This window comes from Myotis nattereri (genome assembly GCF_964212035.1).
Source record: "Myotis nattereri genome assembly, chromosome: 1".
Lineage (NCBI taxonomy): Eukaryota > Metazoa > Chordata > Mammalia > Chiroptera > Vespertilionidae > Myotis > Myotis nattereri.
In genome coordinates this window covers 24,848,999-24,870,020 of record NC_138075.1, presented here as the reverse complement: position 1 = coordinate 24,870,020, position 21,022 = coordinate 24,848,999, and the positions used below count along the sequence as shown (strand labels likewise).

General features: G+C 43.7%; 1 protein-coding gene across 1 annotated transcript in view; it reads right to left on the bottom strand.

The window, feature by feature from the left end:
* Positions 1-21,022, bottom strand: part of ZFYVE1 (zinc finger FYVE-type containing 1) — a 52,498-nt gene that overhangs the window by 30,053 nt on the left and 1,423 nt on the right. The window contains exon 2 of the mRNA XM_081100488.1: positions 18,838-19,782. Coding sequence (XP_080956614.1) covers positions 18,838-19,350 — 513 coding nt within the window. The 5' untranslated portion in view covers positions 19,351-19,782. The remainder of the gene's footprint in view (positions 1-18,837; positions 19,783-21,022) is intronic.

Sequence of the window (21,022 nt, the reverse complement as noted above, 5' to 3'; positions counted from 1 at the left end):
TTTCGTTTTGTTTTGTTTGTTTGTTTGTTTTGGTTCCATGGAGTTGGAAGGCTGTACTTTTTTGGGCCCTTTGGTTGTTTGTGTTTCCGTTTTGTTTTGTGAACTTGCTGGATTAATAATTTCAGGGAGATTGGGGAAGGCTTTAGAGCTCCCTCAGGAATGGGGAAATTGTTAGGAATTGAATAGATTGTTTAAACTCTGAATGAATGTCTGGTGAAAGTGTATGAATGTGGAGGGAGGGGGACTGCTCTCACCCCTCCTTTGTGTGGCGGTCGGGCGGCTGCCTGAGTGAGGGTCTGTGGAAACAGGTTACCCCCTCCCCAAGTATTCTAAAATTAAAATCCTTCTTGTAATTGAAAAGCGTTTACAAATTTATAAATGCATCCAGGATTTCTGTGCACATGTAAAGGGAAAAGGCCAGTTTAAAAACGAGTGCACATAGTTTTGAGCTGGACTTGACTTTTTGCTGCGTACAGAATAAAAACTGGGGACTGTTTTGGTCTTAAAAATGGCGAAGTTGAACCTAAGAAAGAAATACAGGCAGGTTTCTCAAGGCCATTTAAAGTAGCTTTTGAAATTTCCCGCCCTGAGACAAGTACCACCAGGAAGTTGATGGTCAAGTTTGCATGTGAATATGGTTTTGTTTCTTGACTTCCCCAGCAGGAAAACTGTGACCATCTTAGCAGCTATGACAGGCTTATTGGCTGGAAACTTAAAACTTTTAAGTGCAAATCATCTAAAAGCATTGAAATTTATAATACTGAAATGTTGATCTAAATATGCCTAATATGAGGTCTAAATGATAGAAGTTAACCTGTTAATTGAAAATGCCTTTGCTTATTAATCTGATTGAGAAGAGAGGATTGATTTTGTGACCTCAACTGAAGATTTTTAATACAAAAACCAGTTTAAACTTAATATTCTTTAAGATAATTATAAAAGGTATAAACAGCTAATGAGATTTCTGTTTGTCTACAATATAATGTTGGCCATCTATCTTTTAGAAATTTTGGTTTCCTCTTCCCTTGTTTATTGTAAGAATAAGAAAATCATCTTTTCTGTTAAAAGAACAGTTTAGACAGCCGCCACTTTGAGCTGCCTGACTTGGCAGCCGCCATGTTGGCCGCATGGCATGCCGTGCCCCTGGGGGCCGCCATCTTGGAACAGCCCCGCCCTCTGACTTAGCCAATCACAAAAGGAGTGTCTGCTTACTAAGGGAGGATAGAATTTCAGGGGTGGAGTTTTAAGGCGGAGTTTTACTGCAGAAATGCGGATGGGGCAAAAAGTGTGCTTGCCTCTCAGATTTATTTAATACTATTTTTAAGGAGATATTTTTAATGCTTAATAAATTAGCAATCATGGTCTTAATATAATTTCAGTGGTATGATAGACCAACGTTTTAAGCAGTTGGCTTTATAAGGGCCGACAATAGAGCTCATATTTCTTAAAAGGCTTGTAGATACATTTTTAAAAGATATCTTAAATTCTCAGTAAAAGCACAGTTATACATATATCATACACAAATTAAGAGTAATTGATTCAATGGTCAAGACTAAATCCTATTATGTTGAGAACTGTTTTTAAGTGTTGAAAATGTTTTCCTAAGTTTTACCTAGGTTACCCAAGAAAGATTTTTCTTTTTTCTGTGTCCCTTAAAATGTATTGCTAATCACCTAAGAATTAAGGCTAAGAGTTCTAGCTACCTGGAAAGCATGGCCTTGGTGTGATAAAAAAAAAAAAAAAAAATGTTAAGTGAAACGTCAGAGGATCCAATGTGTTTAATCCTCTTGAAGGACATTGAATGGTTCTTTCCTTCCTCTTTAACTTTTAGGGGATTGTATAAATGGATTACTGATGTAGATTATCAAAAATCTCTAAGGGACTTGTCCTGTATCTGGAGGAATGGCTTCTAGATGGTATTCACCATCTCTGGGACTTCCGGGGGGAAGTCGAAACTCGGACTAGCTAAGGGTTCGAATCTAGCCTATCTTTTAGAAAGATAGGAAAAGAAGCATTCCTAGGCAGTTTTCTACCGCCTCTGTTCAGGGACTTGTTCTGTATCTTGACACAACTGAAACTGATTTGTTGGTATTTTGTGGTATAAATGTGGCATGCACCTCAAAGTTCTTAATGGGAAATGTATCTAGTTATCGTGTCTATTTAGTCTTGATTTCCTTGTTCAATATGAGTACCGTTTCTATCTGGATGAAACATAGGTCAAGAATCCCATCCTGGGACGTGGGAAAGGGAGGCCCCCACATCTGTTCCTGTCAGGCCCCCATCAGGGGACTTGGGCGGTGTTCCTGTTACCTGCTCAAGATCCCAAGACTGTATTTGTTTATGTAAGTGTGGAAATATATTCTGTGCTAGGTTGGAATTTTGGAATTCTGGGGTAGATTTAAAAGATATTTGTGACTTTTCTAGTCTGATTGGGACATTTAAGGGTGGGGCTCACAGTTCCTCAGGGCAGAGATTCCATGGGCCCTTCCCCCTGCCTGTGCTGAATTAAATAATACAGGCCAGTGTCATCTAGCTTGCTGGTTAAAGAAAAACATGGACCTTAGAATCTGTAAAGGTGGGCGGGAATGAAGCTGGTCAAATGTACCCACTTCTGGTGCACTCCCTTGAAAGAGGCCTGGTTGCTGCTCTGCCACAAAGGGAACTGGTAGAAAGACAAAAAGCAGAGTGTTGTAACTGATAAACAGGGTTACCTAGAAGCCATCAGGACTTTGAAGTTCTCCAAAAGAGGAGGAATCTGACTCAGAGACTGGCGAGGACTGGGCGGTTTTTCTTTAACTATCTCTTTCCTTGAGAGGGCTCCAGAGGGCGCACGAGGACATTTGGCCGCGCCTCCGCGCCATCTACGAGACCAGCCCAACCCCAACTCCTCATCAGCACAGACCAGGGGATTGGGTCTATGTCAGAAGGCACTGCTGGGCGACCCTAGAGCCACGTTGGAAGGGTCCCTACACCGTGGTGCTGAAGACCCCCACCGCTCTCAAGGTAGACGGCGTCACGACCTGGGTCCATCCGGAAAGACTTCATCACCAAATGGAGCATCGATTGATCGAGATCAACGCAACTCGCTCAAGCTCAGGCTACGGAGTGCTTGACCTGCCTGATGCCGGTAACATGACTCGCGATCGCTCCTGTCACCAGGAGCCCCCACAATACTGTGTAATACACTTAGATAATGCCTGCATCTTCATGAACATGGCTCCAAAGAGACAAGAACCATTTATAGGATCACATGTTTAGTAGTAGATTTGGCTACCTGAAGCGGCCATGATGCCAATATTATGTTTCATTGTATTGATATGTTATATTAACCTTTGATTCTTTTGCAGGTTTGAATGTATGTTGGCTGTCCTGGAAGGGAGCTGTGTGGGGTGACCCCCAAAAGTAAAGGGTGTCTAGCTGCCAAGAGGACAAGTGCCCAACTGGGCAGGGAAGGGTGCCCATCAGGTTTTGGTCTCTGTTGAGAGACAGCTAACAGTTGACAGCCTGTAATACTGTCTTGCAGGCCTGAGTCACCATGCCCATGTCAGGGGTAGTAAAGCTGGAAAAAGCCTGTTTAGACTAGAAAGTCTGAGGCATGGTTACTGTTTTGTTTTAAATCCATGAAAAAAAATTAGCAAGGAAAGTCAGAAAATCTTAGAGTAAATCAGTATGTTTTTCTCCTTATGTAATTCCTCCGAAATCTGGCAATGCTAAGTAAGTACGTTTCTTTGCATAGATTCAGTAAGACTGGTTCCTAATAGTGGTTTTATTAACGGAAAACTTTGACTGGAGTGTCATGTTTTGAAGAGCCCTATCTGAACTCTAAAGACTTAAAGCCACTAAGAATGCCACGAAGAAAGCCTGGTATCCTGCCTGGGAGCCCTGAAGATGGCTGGCGCTGGAGCGTCAGGCCCATGCCCTACCATCACTGGCGGTTGGTAAAAATAGAAGGGGAGCAGTAAAGATGCCTCTGCATCCCTGCAGAACCCCCACACACTCTGGGCCGCAACGAGTAGGAGGGCTACTGAGATGGGCCTTAAAGCCTGGAGCGTGGGCTCAGGTGGAGTTGCTACAGGTGAGGGATTCACCTAACTCAGCAGATACTGCAGGCAGGCCTAATGGCAGCTGGATGGCTTGGCTTCCTGGCCCTACGGGGCACATTAAGGTTCAACCATGAAATTCCAGCAAAGGTAGTCAGTTACCATTCTTGTTGTGTTTATGCAAACATCAGGACAGTAAATAAATTAATCTTGATTTGGCTTTTTAATAGCCATGGAAGAATTTTAAAAAGAAAAATCCTATTTCAATAGAAGTTGTTAAAGCTAAAATGATTTCTTTCCCTTCCACCGGACCATTTGTTAATAGTTCAATTGATGGTTCTATGTGCCCAGTACGGGCCTCTAGTAACGGTGGAATAGAAATGCAGTCTGTCTCATGATTGAGCCGGAAGTTCCAAGACAAGGGGGGAATGAAAGGACAGAGCAGGACTGATGGCTGTGTCCTTAACCCCTCTTTCCAAGAAAAAGCCGCAGGGTGTATCAGTTACTCAGCCTGCCCTTATCTCGGCCAATGGGAAAGCGGGGGAAACTAGCCCAAGGCCAAAAGTATGCTGGCCACCCCCCCTGTCTTTGTGTAACCAGACCCTAGCTGCACCCTGCCCGAACCCCCGACCCCAAGCCCTATAAATTCTTTGTTCTCTTGGGATTCGGGGCTCTCTCTTGCATCCAGTAATGGAGGCAAGGGGGGGACCAAGCGAGCTTGTATAAGAGACCCTCTGCTTTTGCATCGGACTGGCTCCCTGGCGTGGTTTCTTGGGGATCTTGAATTCTGGGCATAACAGTACCAACTACAATCATACAGTCCTTCAAATCTTTACAAAGGTGTTCCCTGTGGCCAAGGGCAAAAATCAGCTCCTAACCCAAAGCAATAGGAAGAGCTGAGGGACACTTGCTTGCTTTCAATAAAAAGCTAATGCTTATCATAAATTCCACCCCTGAACCAAAAAGATTATTTTTTTAAAATGTTTTTATTTATTTTAGAGCAGCGGTTCTCAACCTGTGGGTTCTGAACCCTGTGGGGGTCGAACGACCTTTTCACAGGGGTCGCCTAAGACCATCAGAAAACACATATATAATTACATATTGTTTTTGTGATTAATCGCTATGCTTTAATTATGTTCAATTTGTAACAATGACAATACATCCTGCATATCAGATATTTACATTACGATTCATAACAGTAGCAACATTACAGTTATGACGTAGGAACGAAAATAATTTTATGGTTGGGGGTCACCACAACATGAGGAACTGAATTAAAGGGTCATGGCATTAGAAAGGTTGAGAACCACTGTTTTAGAGAGAGAGGGAGGGGGAGAGGGGAGAGAGAGAGAAACATTGATTGGCTGCCTCCCCTCAAGCACCCTATCCAGAGATCAAGTTGCAACCTGGGCATGTGCCCTGACCAAGAATGAACCAGTAACCTTTCAGTGCACAGGATGATGTTCAACCAACTGAGCCATACAGCTAAGACCCAACAAATCATTTCATACCTCCCCATTGAGATTCTAAAACTAGTCTAAGTTGCCCTATCCAGTTTGGCTCAGTGGATAGAACATGGCCTGCAGACTAGAGGGTCCTGGGTTCGATTCCCGTTAAGGGCACATACCTCAGTTGCAGGCTTGATCCCTGGCCCTGGGCGGGGTGCATGTGAGAGGCAACCAATTGATGTGTCTCTCTCACATCCATATTTCTCTCTTTCTGTCTCTTCCCCCTCCCACTCTCTCTAAAAATCAATGAAAAAATATCCCGAGTGAGGATTAATAAGAAAATAAATAAAAAATAAAGCCCAGCCAAAACCGGTTTGGCTCAGTGGATAGAGCGTCGGTCTGCGGACTGAAGGGTCCCAGGTTCGATTCAGGTCAAGGGCATGTACCTGGGTTGCGGGCATATCCCCAGTAGGAGATGTGCAGGAGGCAGCTGATCGATGTTTCTCTCTCATCGATGTTTCTAACTCTCTATCTCTCTCCCTTCCTCTCAGTAAAAAATCAACAAAATATAAAAAATAAATAAAAAAAATAAAGCCCAGTCTAAGTCAATAGTTATTCCCAAAGTTAAGCTCCTCTTCAATACTTTTCTGGTTGGCCTCCAGTTTACTTTGCTTTCATTCCATTTTTGGCTGAGTTCAGTGGAAGAGACCGAACCCACTGAAACCAACCAGAGTCTCACTCTTATCAGAACTGGGACCATTATCCCAAAAGGAAGCTATAACTTGATTATTTCATTTAATTGAGAGCAGCACAGGCATAGAACTTGGGTTAGTTTCCTTATTCCAGGGAAGGGGGAAGGGAAGTGGAAGGTGAGGGAACTCTTCCTTGAAAAATCCAGACTGACTTTCATCATGTTGAAAAATGCTCCAGCCCTAACCCGTTTGGCTTAATGGATAGAGCTTCGGCCCGCAGACTGAAAAAGGGTTCCAGGTTTGATTCTGGTCAAGGGCATGTACCTTGGTTGTGGGCTCAATCCCCAATAGGGGGCGTGCAGGAAGCAGCTAATTGATGTTTCTTTCTCATTGATGTTTCTAACTCTCGATCCCTCTCTCTTCCTCTCTATAAAAATCAATAAAATATATATTTTTTACTTTTTTTTTTGTAACTGTCTTTTTTTTTTTTTGGTACTTTATTTTTTTTAAATAAATCTTTATTGTTCAGATTATTACAGTTGTTCCCCTTTTTTCACCCCATAGCTCCCCTCCACCCAGTTCCCACCCCCCCCCTGCCATGACCCCCCACTGTCCTCATCCATAGGTGTACGCTTTTTGTCGCCGGGTCAAAGGTCATACACATGGAAAATGTAGCTATTTCCATCCGCAACGTGTCCCTGTGTTCAGAAAGGTCTCTCACAACTTGTTCCAGCTCTATTCAGAAAGGGTACGGAGCCACCTAACGGCTTTTTAAAATAATGTATCCTCTTATGTTTAAAATGAGGATTTTGCTACCAAAAGTGAGGAGAAAGCAACACTACAGCTGCTCTCGCCCCTCTCGCCCTTCGGGTGATAGTTGTGCGTGGGGCTGCGAGCTGGTTCGCAGGCCAACAACGAAGCCGTCTGGGCAGCTCACGCGGTTCCGCCGGCTTCCCGGGGCCGTCGTAGCCTCACGCAACCTCATAGGGGCTGTCGCAGCCTCACAGGGGCCATCGCAGCCTCACGCAGCCTCACGCAGCCTCACGCAGCCTCACAGGGGCCGTCGCAGCCTCACGCAGCCTCACAGGGGCCGTCGCAGCCTCAGAGGGGCCATCATAGCCTCGCAGGGGCCGTCGCAGCCTTGCAGGGGCCATCGCAGCCTCACACAGCCTCACAGGGGCCATCGCAGCCTCCCAGGGGCCATCACAGCCTCACGCAGCCTCGCATGGGACATCGCAACCTCAGAGCGGCCGTCGCAGCCTCGCAGGGGGCATCGCAGCCTTATATTTTTTTTTTAAAGAAAAGTGCTCCAGGCAATGATTTAAGCCCATGGCCTAATTTTCAAACAGGATTTTACTTAAACAATGTCAACCAGTCAGTGGCCACTCTAATTTTAAAGCCCAAATGATAAGAAGGCTCCATTCCAATAGGAAACCCTTACTGCCAGAAAGTTCTAGTAAACCTGTTTCTCTAACCCAGAGAGTTCAGAAAAAGGCCTCTCATTCTATCCTAAAAGAACTGTATATCTTTGTGTTTATAAATGTATGTATCAATAGCATCATATAAAAACAACTGTTTCTCAATCAAATGTTTTCTTAAGACCACTGGAGGCATGAGATTGGCTTCACAAATACACTGAACACATTCGGTAAGGGCAAAGATCACTTTCTTCCACTCCAGTGTCCCCAAAGTGTTCCATTACTTGAGAGGTCAGGAATTCTCCCATGTCTTCTGACACATGGCCTCACAGACACTGCCTGCCACTCCCCTCCTACTCTAGAGCAAGAGAGAGATTGTTTCTATGTAGAGATGACCCACACAATAAATTCTTAAAAAATAGTCATTTTTAGCTTCATGATCAGTCCCTTTGACTTCAACCTATTCAGCTCTCCATTTATGTCTGAACTAGTGGCCCCATGCACAAATTTGTGCACATTGAAAGGAAATTAATTAGAAGAAATATTTGAATATCGCTATTCACCCTTTCTCTATAATAGAAGTGTCAACCAAATTCACAATTGACAATGACAGATCAAAACACATGCGTGCGATTGGTGCCAGTGAGAGCTTTATATGTACCGTGCATGGGTGAGTCAACTTAGCCTTTTATATATAGAGAATAAACTTGCTTAATTAGACCTGCTTTCTGATTTAGCTAAACTTTTTCCAGCCCAATGAAGTTACCCAACTTCTCTTTCAGGTAATTGTCACCAACACAGCAAATATCAACACGAAGCAGATTATTATTGTAGATCACACAGGGAGAACAAAGGGTAAAATATTTAACTGTAGCAGTGTTTGACTATATTCTGCAGTGAGAAAACCTGAAGTCATTTTCAAGGTCCACCATTTCTTCTTTTCAGTCGGGTCAAGTTTCTGAACTTTCTAAATCTCTGTTTTCCAGTTAATGAAAAGAAAATAGGATTCCACTGAGTCTCCTATCTACCTACTCCAGGGCTTCTGTGATGAGGATCAAATGAGATGAGGCACAGGAAAATGCTTCACAGACATTTGGTTAAAATGTAAAATGTTTCCACCAGGCTATAAAGCAAGTCGTATTCCTGGGCTGAAGAAACTGCAAGGAGGCTAGTCGTGGCTAGGGAGAGGAAGCCAGGCATTGCTACATGACATCGTTATTGGCGCCCACAGTCACCATTTCTGGGCTGGACTGGGCTGTGGGCCGCATTTTGCACCATATGGTCTCAGCAGCATCAGCCGCAATTTGGTGGGCTGGTGCTCCAGGTGGTGGTGGGAACCTGTGTCCCACTTGGGGGAAGCCGAGTGTTGCTTTGTGGGCATCAGGTCTGCAGTATTGTTTCTCTGTAAATGGCCAGTGCACGTCACGGCAGCTCCTGCATTGAGCGTCTGCCCCCTGGTGGTCAGTGTGTGTCATAGCTACCGGTCGGATGGACACTTAGCATATTAGTCTTTTAAATAATACAGACAGATAGAAAGCTTTCCAAAGCAAAGCTGAATTCTGAGCAGACTGGAATTACTGAGGCATCCTCAAGAGCTACATGGTCCTCAAAGGACTCTTCCAAGGAGCTTACAGATGGGAGATGCAGCTCCCCTTTTACGTGACCAGCTATAAAAACAGGCCTAGCCCGGCTGGTATAGCTCAGTGGTTAAGTGTCAACCTATGAACCAGGAGGTCCCGGTTTAATTCCCAGGCAGGGCACATGCCTGGGTTGTGGGTTTGATCCCCAGCAGGGAGCATGCAGGAGGCAGCTGATCAATAATTCTCCCTCATCATTGATGTTTCTCTCTCTCTCTCTCTCCCTTCTTCTCTGAAATCAATAAAAATATTTTCAAAAAAAACAACAATGAGCATAAGGGCTGGTAAAGGCTCTAAGACTTAGCAGTGAAAACCTGAGGCTAGAGAGAAGACAAGAGAGCTAGGTTTAAGTCCACCTCTACCTGAATTACACCAGAGATAATTTACTCAACCTTTCTCTTTCTCAGTCTTCATTCTCAACCCATCATCTCTGTTAACATCATCCTGCTTCTGAGATTCCCAAAGAGAATGTACTCCATGCTAGCAAGGGGTCTGGTCTGTATTGTTCACCACTGCAGCCCCAGCACAGGGCCTGACACATAATAGGAAATCAACACATATTAATTTGCTAAAACAAATTAATAAACTCAGCACAAAATGCAGATGCTACAGTCTCTCTAGAACGAAACAGTCCATATTACCATTAAGTGTTCACCCAACCAGCCTCCACCACTCACTGACTTTAGAATAACCTTAAAAAAGTTATTTCTCTGAACCTCAGCTTGCTGGAAGGATTAAATGAGAGGATGTACATCAAGCACTTTGCACAGTGGAGGCATATAGCAAATGCTAGAGAAGTGTTGCCTGACATTATTGCTGTAGCTATCTGGTTTACCTCCAGGCCAGTTATTGCAGTCACTACAGAATTTTCATTCCATTATCCCAATTAAAAACCCTCCTGAGGGAAGTTTTCCAATAAATGCCTCCTTACAGAATTAGGGATAATGGGACAAGGAAGATACTCAGTATTTACCACTCCCTCCCTCAAAAGGATGTATCTTCAATTTAATGGGGAAAAAAGCTGCTATAAGGTTGCATAATACATATATTATGCATAAGAAAGCATTCAATCTTCAAAAGAATGATTCCAAGAATTATCACTACACCAGAGACTCACTAAAGCGTTCTTCTCACAGTTTATGCCGAAGATCTTAATAGATGACACAGCTTTATAATATCTTTGGTGTCTGGGTCCAAAACTGAGAGGGGTCTGGTTTCTATTCAATATGGAGTGAGAGAGTAGAGCCATGGTTAAGTAAGAATATAGCATATACTAGTAACTATTTTAAAGTCAATTAACAATAGTAACTCCTCCAGCAATAACACCCTCCTCTGAATGGCCATATTTTCTCCATACCACTCTGACATTATCCACCTTATTCTACCTATTTGTCTTCTACCAGCACTAGACTGTCCTCTCACCAAGGGCAAATTCAGTGTCTTACTGCCACTCTGTATCTCCCTCAGTTCTCAGCACATAGTGGGCACTCATTAAATGTTTGTTGAATTGTTACATTTATTTACTCTCATTAGCACATTTCATTCATTCAACAAACATTTGAGTGCATACAGTGCCAAACACTGTCTAGATGCTGATGAACAGAAGAGGTAAAAATCACAGCCCAGTCCAGCCAGTGTGGCTCAGTGGTTGTGCGTCGACCTTTGAACCAGGCAATCACTGTTTGATTCCAGTCAGGGCAAATGCCCAGTTGCTGGCTCGAGGGCATGCAGGAAGCAGCTGATTGATGTTTCTCTCTCACATCGATGTTTCTTTCTTTCTCTCCTCCCTTCCTCTTTCTCTAAAAACCAATTAGAAATCTTTAAAATTAATTAATTAATTGATTAAATGGCACAAGAGAATCTTCTGGGGGGATAGAAATGTTCTCTACCTTGACCTTGGTAGGGGACAGGGGGGGTTACTCGTGTATATATATTTGTCAAAACTCATAGAACTGTACACTTATAATGTGTAAATTATACCACAAAAGAGTTTATTTTTAAAAGTCTTGTTACGTCATGTACTTTTTTATGTCATGTCAAATGGTGATAAGTGGTATAAAAAGAAATCGGGATATAAGACTAGGACTACAAGGTGGGGATAAGGGTTGCTCTTGTAAATATGATAGTCAGAGAAGGCTGCACTTTAATGCCAAAATCTAGGTCAATCTTTTAAAAAAAAAAAAAAAAAGTAGCAACTCCATTTTCTGTGGTAATGAAAGGAAAAGGAATGTCACAAATAATGCAAAACAGTACATTAACCTGAAATCATTTATGTTTAGTTCTAGACAGAAACTCCCCCCCCCCCCCCCGAAAGCGACAGACTTTTCAGAGATTACTCAAACTAATAAGGCACATAATTGACACTCAATAAATGTTTACGACTGTTGTTCAATGACACATGTAAATTGAATTGAGCTCTTTGAAAAAGGTTATGAGAGATTATGGAAAACAGTTTAGTCATAGGATGACATATTCACTGGGCAGAAGCGACTGGGCTGGAAAGCAGAGGAACTTCTAAAATACTCTGGGGCTGCTGAAGTGCTCGCTCAACCTCAGGCTGGGGTGTCTGTGCCTGCAAGTCAGAACCAAGCTCTGTCAGTTCTGTTCAAGCATTCCACCATCTAGACTCAAATTCCCTGGGAAAGACAGCAGGAAGTCAGTCACAAGCAGAAGGAAATCAGGAAGAGGGGGAAATTTTCCAGCGCTGCTAGAAAGTAGAGTCATCCTCCAGTGAAGCGAAGGCAGAGGTCAAGTGCTTCCATATGGCTGGTACACGCTCTTTTCCCGAGAACGCCAGCCACTACCAAGACAACCACACAAACAGTTTAAAGAGAGCCTCTTAATTTCTGGCCAACAGTCATTGGAAAGAGAGGCAAAATGAACAAAACATCCTCCAAGGAAGCATCCACCCTTTCCCGCCTCCAGAAATCCTACTATGTCCTTCCTTCCCATAGGTCTTTCCAATTCCTCTTGCCTGCAACTTTCCACAATCCCTTCTTCAGGGTCGCATCCATTAGCTTTCCTCTGATTTCCCACCACCAATCAAATGTGCTCAATTCATTCAGCAGTTCTAAGCCCAGGTAGAAATGATCTCATGGGAGCTCCTCCCAAAGCAAGCAAGACTCCCCGGAAAACTTTAGCCAGCTCTCAGAAGCCCTTCCCTGCTACACCATCTCCAGGATAAACTCGAAGGTGGTACGGCCAGGAGATGCATCCACAGGGAAAACATATAAGGTCAACAGAATAGGAAAGCTTCCTCTTCTACTACCCCCAACTCAAAAAGCCAAATGTTTGACCAATTCCAGAAAAAATCAATCACTTTAAGGAAGTGACAGACCAGAAAACAATAGAATTGCACAAATTGGAGGTAACTTGAAATAGTTAAAAATAGGTTCCCTGAAGCCGAAACCGGTTTGGCTCAGTGGATAGAGTGTCGGCCTGCAGAGTGAAAGGTCCCAGGTTCGATTCCGGTCGAAGGCATGCACCTGGGTTGCGGGCACATCCCCAGTAGGAGATGTGCAGGAGGCGGCTGATTGATGTTTCTCTCTCATCAATGTTTCTAACTCTCTCTCTCTCTCCCTTCCTCTCTGTAAAAAATCAATAACATATATTAAAAAAAAAAATAGGTTCCCTGAAAAGCTGACTCACAGTGATTTTGATGGCTTATATGGGTCACATTTTAAACAGCCCTGCACTGAACAAAATAGCTTCCCAGGTGAAATGCCAGGAGCCTGTGTAACAGCAGAAGATGCAGAGCAGACACTGAAGGCACACAATAGGGGCTCTTTCATTTTTTTGCCTGTCTGAGTCATCCTCAACCCTGCACTTCCCAGTAATCCCATACATGCCTCCCCCTCCGCCATTATTACTAAACAAAAGGGGCTTTTACTTGGGCTTTTAGAAGTAAAAGGCAGCAGTAGTGGCAGGAGCCTCTGCTACTCCTCCAATTATTGCTTATTATTTTGACAGACAGACAGCTCCTGAACAGATCTATGGCTTTGTGTTACTTTTTAAAATATAGCACCTAAGGACCAAAAGTAAATATATATATTCGTGTTCTGACCAGAACTTACCAAAAGGCTAACAGCCACGGCACCAAAATTGGTCCTTATAAGAGTTCGGCCACAGGGAGAGAAAAATGGGGATGTCCCACAACTGAGAAGATGATGACCTCCCTGGCTCATGACCTATTGGCCAGATTTAAGGGGTTTCTGCCAATCCGTCTGAAACAAAGGGCCTGGAAAGAGCGAGCCCCGCCCAGCAAGGTACCCTAGACCCGGAAGCAGACAAAGGAGTCATCAGACGATGAGTCTAGCACAGCCAGTGTGTGGTTCAGGATTCCCATAGTCTGAGAACATCCTCCGCTATTTTCCATTCCTGAATCCCATTAAAATAATGCCTCTTTTAGCCAACTTACCAAAAAAAAAAAAAAAAAAAAAAGCCAAGTCCCAGTATTCTGAGCCACACTATTCTGGGACTGTAAACAAGTGACGCAGCCAAGCACCGTGATGGTCTCCTTAAAGGGACGGTCTCAGTGAGATGAGGCCCACCGCGACTGCGCGGACTGCGCGGAGGGAAGGACAAAGAAGACTCCCTTGGTCTCCCGTTCCCTGGAGGGCCCAAGGCGTCACTTTCTGAGTCAAGGGGGGCCTGCCTCAGTGGGTATTTTCTTAGCTTCTCATTGACCACCCCGGCTCCCTGGCTTCCTTAGCACCTGCATGCTGCCATGAGGAGTCTTTTGGCAAGAAAACCTCCCTGCTTCTCCTAATATCCCAGTCAGGGGGTCAGTCAGCATGAAGAGGAAACAGGGGAAATTTCCTGTCAGGCTGCTGCTCTATTCTCTTGGCAAGAGGACAGTTATAGGAAGTTCGTAGAAAAGAGACAAAGAGGAGAATGAGGTGATTATGAAAAAAAACTTGTATGGGGTTTAAATGTATGTGCACATAAGAATGAAGAGAAAATTTTGAATCTTTTTTCCCTTTTACTAATAAACATTCTGATAAGATATCTGAGTTCCTACTACCCTCTTCCTCCCCTCGAAGAACCCTAATTATTAGAACTATTCTTCTAACCTTTGAGTTATTTGCTAAGGGTGTTGTCTCTAACCTCAAGAGATTACAATGACTTGTCAGTGTGGATCATCTACTTATTATGGGCTGTAAACAATGGATCCTTAAGTCCTTTGGTTTGCCTAGCACCATTCTACTGGGCCTAGAAAAATCAATGAACACAACCCAAAAAGTCTAACTATTTCACTGGAGAGGTTACAAAATATGCCAAAAGAAAATACTGATTTCACCTCGATTACTTCTGAGGAGTGAACAGGACCAAAAGAGGGAGAGAAAAAAAACTAGTGTACCGATTAAATATTTTGTTCCTGATATATTTTCCACTTCACTAGAATCCAGGTCTCCTATTCAACCAAACCTTCATCTGTTAGATCAGGTTCCCAATCTCAGCACTACTGACATTTTGCACCAGATAACTATTATTTTTGTTAATCCTCACCCAAGGATTTTTTTCCCCATTGATTTTCAGAGAGAGTGGAAGGGAGGGGGAGAGACAGAGAGAGAGAAACATCGATGTGAGAGACATCGATTGGTTGCCTCCCACACACACCCCAACTGGGGCTGGGGATCAAACCTGCAACTGAGGTATGTGCCCTGGACCAGAATCGAACCCGAGACCTTTCAGTCCATGGGCCGACGCTCTAACCACTGTCCCAAACCAGCTAGAGCCAGATAATTCTTTTTGTGGGGGGCTGCCCTAAGCATTGTAAGATACTTAGCAGCACCCTGGCTTCTACCCACTTGCCAGTAGCACACCCCCCTCTACCCGCATCTGTGACAAGCAAAGACGTCTCAACATTGCCAAATGCCCCCTAAGGAAGCAAAAGCACTCCTGGTTGAGAATTACTGTGTTAGTTTAATACCAAATGAGGCTAATTTAGCTCTCTATTGTATAAATTTTGTTCTTAAAGACTTTCAGTTTTATAGATTCAATAAAAGTTGGGGTATTAAGCAGGTGCTATTTGCACAAACCAAAAGCCCAGGAGTCACCACTAGGTTCTCTCATCCCCTCACTCCTCCACCCAATAAATCAGCATTCGTTTTACATCCAAACTTTGTGCCTCATCCATTAATGTTTTTCCATCTCATCATGTCAATGATAACACCAAATCTAAGCCACCTCTCACCTCACCTTCTGCCATAGCCTCCTACGTGGTTTCACCACTTTCATACTTGTCCCCCCACAATCACCACAATCTAGTCTTCACACTCCAGTCAAGGGACATCTCTTAAAAAGTTCTATCAGATGTGACTCTCTGGCATAAAACAGACAGGTGCTTCTCGTTACTCTCACAATCCAGTTACTTCTATGGTCTACAAGGCCCCATGTGATCTGGCACCTGCTTGTTTCTGCACCTGTTTCCTTAACACACTCCAGCCACCCTGGCATGCTCCAACATTCAGTCCCACCTTCTTTTTGTTCCCATTTCCCTCTGGAGGTCTGTTTGCCCAGGTAGTATCAATCATCAGGTCTTCGCGTATGAGTCACCTCTACAATAAAACCTTCCCTGACTCTCCTGCAAGAATGGATTCCAAATCATCTTGCAGGCCCTGGCTGGGTAGCTCAGTTAGATCATCGTTCCAAAACGCCAAGGTTGTAGGTTCGATCCCCGTTCAGGACACATACAAGAATCAACCAATGTATGTATAACTAAGTGGAACAACAAATTGATGTTGCTCTCTCTCCCTCTTCCTCTCTCTCGCTAAAAACCATCTGTTTATGTGTTTTACATATGTGAACTGTGCTTTCCCCACTTAAATGGTAAGTTCTATGATGGCATGGACCAAGTTTTATTAACCATGTATCCCTGGAACCTAGAAAGTGCCTGGCACATAACATATGGTCAATAACTGTGATGAATTATTGAGTGGCTTTGGCTAGCAGGCCACAAATGAGTTTCTACTTCTGAAACCAAAAGTTAGTCTCTCGTCAAATTTCTAATTCTAGTACCGACTCAAATGACAACAACGTCATAAAAAAATTTTCACCTCTAAAAGGTAACTTTTTGCCCTTTACGTTTTCCAGAAGAAACTGAATACTTGAATCACAAGCAACAAATCTTAGGAGACTCTCTAGGCCATAGAATTTGAGGAAACCACACATAACATTAGCAGCCTATAAGCTGCTAAATGTTCCTTATGTACACGGATGCCTAGAAACAAGAAAATAAAAACAAAGTTGGGGCCTAACTCAATGAATTTTTTTTTTTGTGGTCTTTTTTTTTTTTTTTTGGTCTTTTCTCTTTCTCTTTTATTCCCCCCTCCCCCTTTTTTTTTCTTTCATAGAATATCTATTGCTATGAGGAAGGAGTTCTGCAATGACAAGTCTTACATTAGTATAGAGCTGTTTCATTTGATTCTTACAGCAGCCGTGATGAACTGGTGATCTGATGCTTTTGAGCATATAAAGCTTAATTAGAAAGTTTAAATGATTTGGTCAGAGATAGCAGAAGTCTCACAAAGCAAGGATCTTAGAGCCAGATGCCTGTGTTCAAATCCTCTGCCACTGACTGTAACGTGATCTTGGCAAGTTACTTCCTCTCTCTGTGCTTCGGCGTCCTCATCTATACAATACAGTGCTACAGACGGAATGTTTGTATCCCCTCCAAAATTCACGGTGAAATCTAACCCCCAATATGATGGTATTAGGCGATGGGGCCTTTGGAAGGGATTAGGTCATTAGCATAAAGCCTCATGAGTGGAATGATATGGGTCCCTTATGAAAGACCCAAGAGCCCCAGCCAATCTGGTTTCAGTGGATAAGAGTGTCAGCCCGCGGACTGAAGGGTCCTTATGAAGGACACGTACCTTGGTTGCAGGCTCCATCCTGGCCCTGGTTGGGGCAGAGTGGGAGGCAGCCAATCAATGATTCTCTCTCATCATTGATGTTTCTATCTCTCTCTCCCTCTCCCTTCCTCTCTGAAATCAATAAAAATATATATTTAAAAAAAAGGGGGGACTGGGAGGAGGACAAGAGCCAGCTGGAAGAGGTTAATTGGGGGAAAGAGAGAACCTATGTAATACTTTCAACAAAAAAGATTAAAAAAAAAAAACTACTGCAACAGACGGGTAATGGACACTATGTGCCAGGCCTGATGACAAATCCTTCCCATTCCTAGTATCTTTGAATCCTCTCCACTACTACTATGAAGTAGAAGGCACAGAGCTTATAACTTGCCATGGTTATGTAGCCAGTAAGTGTTATAGCCAGGATATGAATCAAGCAGTCTTCACTCGAAAGCATAGACCTTACATATACTACCTTCTCTGGAAAGTATAAACATTATACCACCCCTTCCCCAATCGCCCCTAGTGGTCATACACTACCCTCTCCCCAACTCAGAATCAAATCAAATGTTCTTCAGTCCTTCTGGAATCCCAGGTGCCTCACTGGCTTTTACTAATCAGAAGCCTATACACGAAAATATAAGAAGAGCCCATCTGGAGAGAATACTATCCTTATCAAATGCCACTTAAAAAAATTTTTTTAAATTGAATTCAGAGAGGGAGGAGGGAGAGAGAGAGGGTAGAGAGAAAGATAGAGATAGAGATAGAGATAGAGATAGAGATAGAGAGAGAGAGAGAGAGAGAGAGAGAGAGAGATAGATGATAGAGATAAAGAAATATCAGACACACATGGACTGGTTGCCTCCCATACTCTGAACCACAACCTAGGTATATGGCCAGGAATTGAACCTGCAACCTTCAGTGCACAGACAACACTCCAACTGAGCCACACCAGCCAGGGCTCAAATGCCACTTTTTAAAGACCAGCTGGTGTGGCTCCGTGGTTGAGCATCAACCCATCAATCAGGAAATCATGGTTTGATTCCCAGTCAGGGCACATGCCAGGGTTTCAGACTCAATCCCCAGTAGGGGGCGTGCAGGAGGCAACCAATCATTGATTCTCTCTTATCATTGGTGTTTCTATGCCTCTCCCCATCTCCCTTCCTCTCTCTGAAATCAATAAAAACATACTTTAAAAAAAAAAAAAGACCTGCTTCTCTAAATGGAGCGAGCAGGCTTATGACTTATTGCCTATCACTCCCATGGTACTCACTATCAGTGGTTCTTTTCCCTGCACAGGTACGATCCCTCATCATTCACATTTATTCACAATGTGCCAAAGGCTCTCATTCAGAAAACTGTTCTAAATCGGTTCTTCCTAATAATAATAACAGCTATCGTATACTGAGCATTTATTATGCAATAAGCTATACATAACTGCCATTTCATCCTCACAACAAACCAATCAAGTCTCAATGTTCCCAATTTATAGATGAAAAAACTGAGGCTCAGAGAAGTAAAGAAATTCAGCCCCCCCCCAAAAAAAAGAGAGAGCGAGAAAGAGAAAGAAATTGAGCCCAAGGTCACACAACTTGGAAAGGAACTAAACCTGACTCCTTGCAATTTAAGCTTTAGGGGTCTTGCCTTTTAATGATTAAAATGGGAGCTCCTCCTAGACTCTCCTTTTGAGAGCTACCTCCCAACAACAGATCGGCTCCACCACCACATGAGTCCCCCAGGGCTTACCTGAATTTCTTCGTTTTCATCTACCAGGAGGAAGCTCACAACCCTCTCAGTCATCTTCTTCCTCTTGGCCTCCTCATCCATCTCTTCCTCCTCCAGTGACTCCTGGCCCTTAGGGACATGGTAGGCAGTAACGGGGTGTCTCCTCTTGTTGCCCCCAGAATGAGTCCTCTTCTGGCACTCCAGGCACAAGTTGATTTTACAGGTCTGGCACCTCACGGCGGCCCTCTGCCTAACACCTGGTGAGTGCCCATTGGGGCCCTTGCAGGGGTCACAGTACGGGACGTGGCCAGGTTTGAGTCTTATCCGCTCGTGGTTTCTCAGGCGCTCCTGCCGATGGAGCTCCTCCTCGCAGCGGAGACACTGCAGGCTGCAGCACTCATCACACTCAAAGACGGCTTCGTCAGTCCCGCTGCAGGCGTAACTTTCCTGGCACATGAGCCCTGGGTTCAGGCCCCTCTGTGCTGGGGAAGTCTGAGCACTCATACTCAGGTTGGTAAGGAAACCAACCACCATAAAACAGCCACTGGGCTTTCCCCAGCAGTGATAACAAAGGCTTTGAGGATGAAGACCACACAGAAACACCACAGGGTTCTGAACACCTTACACTTACACACACACACACAGACACACACAGACACACTCAGTGTCCCATCGGAATTCTTCACACACTCACAAATGTTCAAATTTTTAATTTTCGGCCTCCAAGGCTTCTGTATCAGCAGCAATGTTCATTTGGTTTGATGGTTTCATCCTCCATAAAGTGCAGACAAGTATGTGGTCCAAATTAACTTGGAAGGGTCTTTTATGGCTATCTGAGAGAGAGCTGACGTGTTCACTGAGGTGGACTCATTCGCTGGGCCTCAAGCATAAGGTTTTGGTAATGAAAGAGAGTGGTCAGAAGCCTTTCAACATAATCCAACCTCAAGGCAATACTTCAGGGGATACCTAAAATAAAGGAAGGAAAAGGATTTCACTCATCTAAAAACAGAAGTACACCTTTAAAGAAAAAAAAAAAAGCCCTGGCCGGTTTTGCTCAGTGATTAGAGCATCAGCCACCGGACCCAAGGGCTCAAGTTCAATTCCCAGTCAAAGGCATGTACCTCGGTTGCAGGCTCAACCCCCAGCCCCATTGGGGCAAGTGTGGGAGGCAACCAATCGATGTGTCTCTCTCACATCAATGTTTCTCTCTTTCTCTCTCTCTCTCACCCCACCTCCTCCATCCTCTCCACTCTCTCTAAAAAAATCACTGAGGCCAGAGGGGGTCAATAGGGGAAAAAGGGGGACATATGTAATACTTTCAACAATAAAGAATTATTTTTAAAAATCACTGGAGTGCTCACTTTGGCAGCACATATACTAAAATTAGAACAATACAGAGAAGATTAGCAAGGCCCCTGTGCAAGGATAGCATGCAAATTTGTGAAGAGTTCCATATTTTAAAAAAAAAAATCACTGGAAAAAATAAAAATACCCTCAGGTGAGGATAAAAAAAAAAAAAAAAAGACTGTGATTAAATACAACACCAAAACTCCTGTAAGAAATCTCATTCTTTTTTTTTGTTTGTTTTTTAAATATATTTTATTGATTTTTTTACAGAGAGGAAGGGAGAGAGATAGAGAGTTAGAAACATCGATGAGAGAGAAACATCGATCAGCTGCCTCCTGCACATCTCCTACTGGGGATGTGCCCACAACCAAGGTACATGCCCTTGACCGGAATCGAACCTGGGACCTTTCAGTCTGCAAGCCGACGCTCTATCCACTGAGCCAAACCGGTTTCGGCAGAAATCTCATTCTTGCTTGTAAAATTTACACTGGCTCAGCCTCACCAGTGTAGCTCACTGGTTGCGCATCAACCCATGAACCAAGAGATCAATGAATAGATTCTTGGTCAGGACACATGCAGCGGTTGCAGCACCATCACCAGTAGGAGGCGTGCAGGAGGCAGCTGATCAAGGTTTCTTTCTCTTCGGATGTTTCTATTTCTCTATTCCTCTTCCTTCCTCTCTCTAAAAATCATTCTGACTTAGCAATTTCTTCTCAAAATTATGGTCAAGTTGTTCTTTGAAAATAACCACTACCTCTAGGCCCAAGGCATGTAAGAGACTTTGCTACTTTATTTCCCAGACAGAAATTTTCTGTTCACTCAGTTATTAAATTCAGAATAAAAATCACTGGCCTGGCCG